Raw genomic sequence first — 7,228 nt, forward strand, 5'->3', positions numbered from 1 at the left:
ATACTTGCAAAGAAGTCAGAGTAGACAAACTTCCATTAAGGAGCACTTTACCACATAAGAATATTGATAGGAATGCTGGGCCAGCACATGAGACACGCACAGTTAAAGAGTCTCAGCTATTGCCCTTTTTACACTTTGTCTTCCCACCTAGTCTCCCCTCCACTGAAAGAAAGAAATCACACCAATTACTTCTGCTTTGCTAGAAATACTCTTTTGGAAATGGACACGTATGGTGGTGGGAGCTTGTACCATAGCCATGGCAAAGGTCTACTGGCACACTTTTGCGCATCAGGTGATTATTTTGTTATTTAAATGCATAGAACCAACTTCATAATCTCTGGCCACTTCAGATTCTGAAAGAACTAAATAGAAAAAGACCAACTGGAGGACCTTAACAGTTGATTTCACTGGAAGGTATGCGATGCAAGGATGTTGCGAAGTACAAACTCAAATCCAGTTAGGCTACTCTGAGACTCCCATTTGGTCGCTATTCACATTCCCCTCCATCAGTTCTGAGCATGGTCTTCAGTGGTTTCAATTATGCTGGGTTCATACCGTTTGGGAATTTGTAGTGGCTGAAGATCACCAACTGGTAGCCCTTCTGGTGTAAAATATTTCAGTAATTCTTTAGCATCAAGCAATGTCAATGACTCCCGTTGGCTATCTTTATGCCCCAGCAATTGCTCAGATGAATGTGCAAACATAGAAACTCTGAAAAAAGGAAAAGAAAAAAAAAGACCAATCTAAGAATTTTTTTCCTCTTTTCAATGTAGTAATCTCTTTGTATTTAAAAAAAAAATGTTTAATTGCTCCAGACTAGCAGTGATTTTTAATATATTTCCAAAGCAAAATGAACAAGGTTACTCCTTGAGAACATTTACACGAATATTAACGATAAAGTGTATTTGATGCAATTTCTCTATCATCCTACTGAAGAAAGTAATTTCTTCAAGATTTTATAGCTTAGTTATGAAATACAACATGGGTAGAACATTATTCTTCCCTATTTTCCATTTATGGACCTGCAAGATCAAAACTAGTATCCGTTAAAAAAAAAAAAAAAAAAAAAAAAAAAAGACATACCATATGCAGCCAAGGAACCATAAAGCCACTACTGCATGCAACTCTCCACTCTTTTTTTTTTTTTTTTTAGTGTCCTCAATCAAGTATAACAAATCTCTCTCTTTTCTACTGTTAAGCAACATGCTGTACACTGATTCAGGATGAGCAGAAGATAACCATTTCAGAATACAATGAAATAAACATTAACTGACTATGAAACAGAAATGTCCTTTCAGAAACTTTTCAAAAGCTAATTAGAAAGAACTTTACCTGTTTGCGAAACAAAAGCCAATAATAATAATAACAGAATAATAATAATATCCATGAGAAAGCAGAGATCTAATGTGAGACTTTCTGACATGCAAAACTCCAATGCAGGCCATGGCCAAATATGATATTTGAAAGATAGAAATGGGGCGGAAGTAACTAAGAAAAAGGCAGTAGGGACACGTGGCTCTGAAGGTCTGTCAGCAAAAATGTTAAGACCCAGCAAAGATCATTAAGTCTTTAAGTGAGAGCTAAACTGAAATCAACAGGCTGTATTAAGTGACACAAAGGTCAACAGGTTTCACTTAAATAGCACTGAAGGAAAAACAAAACTAAGTGTAAATTTCAAACATAAAACCAATAGAATCTTCTTCTGATACTAAGTCCTGACTATATAGGAAATATGAGGTGACAAGTGGTGACCCTCAGGGGTCCATACTGGGACCGGTGCTGTTTAATATATTCATCAATGACTTAGACAGCAAGATTGAGTGCACCCTCAGCAAGTTTGCAGATGACACCAAGCTGAGTGGTGCGGTTGACACACCAGAAGGTCGGGATGTCATCCAAAGAGACCTGGACAAGCTGGAGAGGTGGGCCTGTGTGAACCTCATGAGGTTCAACAAGGCCAAGTGCAAGGTCCTGAACCTGGGTCGGGGTAACCCTCGGTATAAGTACAGGCTGGGGGAAGAAAGGATCAAGGGCAGGCCTGCCGAGAGGGACTTGGGGTGCTGGTGGACGAAAAGCTGGACATGAGCCGGCAATGTGCGCTGGCAGCCCAGAAGGCCAACCGTACTCTGGGCTGCATCAAGAGAAGCATGGCCAGCAGGTTGAGGGAGGGGATTCTGCCCCTCTACTCTGCTCTGGTGAGACCTCACCTGGAGCCCTGCGTCCAGCTCTGGAGCCCTCAGCACAAGGACAGGAACTGTTGGAGCGGGTCCAGAGGAGGGCTACAAAAATGATCCGAGGGGCTGGAGCACCTCTGCTATGAGGACAGGCAGAGAGAGTGGGGGTTGTTCAGCCTGGAGAAGAGAAGGCCGCAGGGAGACCTTATTGCAGCCTTTCAGTACTTAAAAGGAGGCCTATAGGAAAGATGGGGAAAATCTTTTTAGTAGAGCCAGCTGTGACAGGACAAGGGGTAATGGCTTTAAACTGAAGCAGGGTAGGTTTAGACTGGATATAAGGAAGAAATTCTTTACAATGAGGGTGGTGAAACACTGGAGTGGGTTGCCCAGAGAGGTGGTGGAGGCCCCATCCCTGGAAACATTCAAGGCCAGGTTGGACCAGGCTCTGAGCAACCTGATCTGGTTAGCGGTGTCCCTGCTCACTACAGGGGGGTTGGACTAGATGGCCTCTAGGGGTTCCTTCCAACCCAAAACGTTCTACAATTAGAAGCACATTGTACACGCTAACAAAAACTGCTTATGCCCCAGGGCATGCTGGAAGAAAAAAAAAAAATGGCTATCAACATATACAGTTCCTCTAGAGTGATGTTCAATGACCACTACAAAGAAAATCTCCAGTATATAACCATTACCTCATTTTTTGGGTTTTTTTTTCAAAGTTTTCCAAGTTCTGAAGAACAGGTCTTTCTGGCCACTCCAACGGATTTTGCTCCATTAAATCAGATTCTGCAAGAAATATATGGCTAATCCTTAACAGAAGTAAGGAAGTAAAGAATCTTATTCTTTAAAGAAAAATATATAAGTATGTATACTCTTTCATACATCTAGACCTAGATATATAAGTATATAATTATGAGGAAAACCTGCCTTGTGCTGTGTTTTCTGCATATTTTTTTTGTCAAGGAAAAGAAAGGAGATCATTAATGTGAGGGCAATTTCAGTTTGAAAAAAAAAAAAAAGCTTAGAAAGCTACTTTACTTTTTATATTTTTCCCTCTTTTGGTAAAAGACTCTCCTTCTATTAGTAAAAACTGGAGAACAGGTATGAAAATACATCAAAAGAGAATAAGCAGCGTATTTTCTAAATAACGATACTTACCAGAGGTCACAGTGCATGACCTAGTTTTATTGGCAACCTTCTGTAGCACAGGTTTAGGAAAACTAGTGTTGCACAGGTCCCAAATATATTCTCTTGTAAGTTCTAACAAGTTTTTTAACTCATCAGTAGAAATAACTGGAGGTTGCCCAGTCAATTCTTTTCTCCCTGTAAAAGGAAAGAGAGAGAAGCTACTGCACCTGCTAATTAACAAAGGATAACTGGAGCCTGCTAAAAACCAACCAAACAAAAATCTCCACCCCAAAACAGTAACACAAGTAAGTTAACTTGACACTATTGTATCCTTGGTTTATTCAATATAAAAGTGAAAAAAACTTCGCTGTGAGAATAGCTGAAATTACACGTGAATCACCTTTTTACAGTCCTTTAATTTCTGTGTATGTGCCTTTCTGAGTATATCCAGGTTTGACTCCCTCAGAGACAAATATCTGGACATGCCGAGCCTAAACATGAAAAGCTCCGGTGTACAGAGCCTCCTACCCACCTATTTTTACTGCTGTTGCAGGAGTGTGGCTCCAGCATAACCGATAGTCTGTTCCAGTCTCTTTGGTCAGAATAACAAGGGTCAGGTAATTCTGATACGATTTAGGAAGACTAGCAAATCCCAACTGCTCCTGTTCAGTCTTCATCCTTATGACCCGCTCAAAACAAACTTAGACACAAGCTCTAAGGCAGCCCCAAGCTCAGGGTTAAAGGAGACAGGAATCTGAGAATGACTGCAAGTTGATGGGGGCGGGGGGTGGAAGACAAGACTATTAATAGAAATCTTATTTTCCTTAAGCTGGTATTCTGTTAGTGATAATACACTTAAATTATCTTCACAGTATGCCATTTTCAATAATCTAGCCAATCTCTCAGAAGAAATTTTTTGTTTTAATTGAGTCTCTTTGAGCAATGGACTTCGATGGAAAAAATCAGGACAGTCTAACGTACTTCTCTGCAAAGTCATGAAAAATCTACAGAGGATGGCCTTTCAGTTATTATTACGAATGATGTATCATGACAAATGTAGCATCTCCAATGCATGTTTAAGACTTTTACAAGAAAGACTAAAATAAAAAAAAAAACCCAAAACCGTAAAACAGAATTCTTATTTTTGCTGAAGGCACATCCAGCAGTAAGTGGTTTTTTTGAGGAAAAAAGCATTGAAAAAAACAGGAGAGAAAAAGTTAATTACCACAGAATTATTCCAAAACTACGCTCAAACTTTCAGAGTATTAGTCTAACAAGCATTCACACCCACCAACTTTATTTTAAGTTCAGCATTCTCTTTTCCTGAATATTTAAAAGTCATTATCTGACATACAATCATGGATATACCACAAAAAGTATCTTTTTAAAGCTCCACTTTCTTCTTCATGAAGTGATCTACTCACTTGTAAGGTGAGCTGTCAAATTTGGTCAGAAATAAAGACCCTTTAAACACTAGTTTGAGAACTACCAGTGCTCTCCCCATTACTTACTGAGATATTCCTTCAAGGCAAACACTTGGAGATGAGACAGTTTCTTTTCTCTCTGTACAATCTCCTCTCCACAAAAATGAGGCAGAGACTTCATGAAGTCAGCAATATGAAAGCCTGCACAGGCTATGAGAAATCTATTATTAAAATTCCCTCCCATGACTTTGGAGACACCAAGTCATTATTTCTTAAAAGACGACATAAACGCAGCAGACATACAAATTTCATATTCAAAGGAAAGATCCACACTTTCAAATATGGCTAATCAAACAAACAAACAAAAAAGGAAATTAATTACAATTGAATTAAGACACCAGAGGCATAATTTGGCCTAGACGCCTGACCAGTATTTTTGAATTTCTGTACAAAAGCAATACAATGACAACACAATTAACATGACTGACATTTAAAGAACATAAAAAGATCCTAAGTTTGATACCAGGAAAGAAAAAGTTTCTTCCCAACATATGGCCAAGGACTTTCAGTCTTCTGACACCGTACTAATGGGATTTTAATTAGGACAAATGGTAAGCAGTCAGTCATATCGCACATGGATTTATTTCAATAATAAGGAAATAAGAGGATAAGATGCAGGTCACTGTGCTCTTTTTTCTTTGTCAGCATTATTGAAAGCAAATACACGAACTAGCAGAGTTATCTAGTATGTGTAGTTGTTATAGGACAACTACTCTAAGATAAATGTCTACATACATGCTCTTACCTAGCGGAGCAGCTGATCATCTGCTAGCCCATATCCTAACCACTCTGCAGTAATATGGACATCTGCCAAGTAACTGAAGACATGATCATGAAATTCAACTTGCCTGCTGGCCTTGGGGGTTTTATTTTAAATCATCAGTGAAACAGGCTTATCAGCAGATAGTTGACTAGATTTTAGGCATAGGCTGGTCAGTCTTTATACTGACAATACATACTTTTTAAACTTCAAGTTGCTGAAAATTTGATTTGCATTAATATTACCTGGATGTCCCTATACATCAGAACATTTACAACTAACCACAGTTATAAGAAATGACTGACTACCAAAAATATGGTAGTAGTAAATTGTGTGAATAAATAAGCTCTTGTATTTTTTTAATCAATCTGAAAAATACTGCTGAAAGAATAGAGGTATTCATCAAAATGTAACATTCCTCCTTGTTTTCTCCCTTTTAACACAGACTGGAATGAATAAAAGGAACATACAAATTTTAGTAGCATTCGCCTGCACTCAGATACTCTTAAATAAATAAGTAATAATTCTTACTTGACTCTGTTTCTTCTGCTTTTGTCTTTAGTTTTCCATTTACTGCAGCAAGAGTGGCTGTGCCATTGATCTGGCTAGCTGAGTGAATCAAGGTTGCTTTACATCCTCCAGAGCCATTGCCTTGTAGCAAGAAATAGTACCGGCAAGATTCTCCTTTCAGTTCAATTTCTGGAACTTAAAAAACATCAGGATGTAACTGTGAAACACCATTGGGAAAACAGCTTTAAAACAAGGTATAATTTGCTATCACAATTCTTTCACTTGCTCTCTTCTCTTCCATGAGAAACCTCACATCTTTTTAGAAGACACACTAACTACAGCTGATATTTATCCGTTTAGAAGCTACAAACCGAAGAGTATGCAAAACAAATGAGCTACAGCAGCAAAAATGAATTGAACTACACTGCTGGCTTAAAGCTAGCATGTTACCAGCACTGAACTGCTGTGGCTGTAGCGAGGGCCAGCTTTCTAATGCAGGCTAGAAACTACATCTGGAAACTCTAACCACCAACCAAGAGAAGTTCTTGAATTGGTCTTAGTAAAAAGCAAGCCTTTCGCTGGCCAAGTTACATTTCTACCATGAAAAAATGAAGAGTTAGGCAAACAGTGTGCTACCTATGTAATGGTTAGAGAAGGATCTGTTCTGCTAGGTAAAAACAGGCATTTGTGCATATATGGATTGAAATAATGGTAAGTGTTCACTGGAAGAATATATATCTGTAGAAGTAGAGGAAGTACTGTACACTCTTCCAAAGGAAGCTGCATTATTCATTAACAAGAGTTTCACTCACTGCTTTACGCTTGTGCACATCCTGGGTGAGAGATAAACACATTCTATTTTTAAACACTGGCATATAGTATGCAGTTTTGAAAATAAATTAGTGTAGCATTTGACAGTAACAGCGAAAGGATGGGTTTGCTATCTTTTTACACAGAAAATATTTTATAGCACCTTGGTAGATGTAGAAATTGAGAGAATCACTTAATTCCATAAGATATTTGCAGTGCTGTCTCAATAAATAACTCAAAAAAGATTGACCTTTATATTTATTACTAACAAAAATTTATAATACTAATAAAGTATTCCAGTGTTTCTTGAAATGTTTAAGCTGGAGGGGGAAGGGAAAAGGGGAAATACCACTACCTTAATA

The 7,228-nt window shown here is 38.4% G+C and overlaps 1 protein-coding gene across 1 annotated transcript in view; it reads right to left on the reverse strand.

Moving 5' to 3' along the window:
* The window catches only part of LOC104123686 (MDM2 binding protein), a gene marked incomplete at its 5' end in the record, with an annotated part of 30,125 nt that overhangs the window by 11,686 nt on the left and 11,211 nt on the right, over positions 1-7,228 (reverse strand). Inside the window, 5 exons of the mRNA XM_035891587.1 lie at positions 556-711; positions 2,867-2,960; positions 3,333-3,497; positions 4,814-4,927; positions 6,078-6,251. Coding sequence (XP_035747480.1) covers positions 556-711; positions 2,867-2,960; positions 3,333-3,497; positions 4,814-4,927; positions 6,078-6,251 — 703 coding nt within the window. The remainder of the gene's footprint in view (positions 1-555; positions 712-2,866; positions 2,961-3,332; positions 3,498-4,813; positions 4,928-6,077; positions 6,252-7,228) is intronic.

This window comes from Egretta garzetta, unplaced genomic scaffold (genome assembly GCF_000687185.1).
Source record: "Egretta garzetta isolate BGI_Z169 unplaced genomic scaffold, ASM68718v1 scaffold13, whole genome shotgun sequence".
Taxonomy (NCBI): domain Eukaryota; kingdom Metazoa; phylum Chordata; class Aves; order Pelecaniformes; family Ardeidae; genus Egretta; species Egretta garzetta.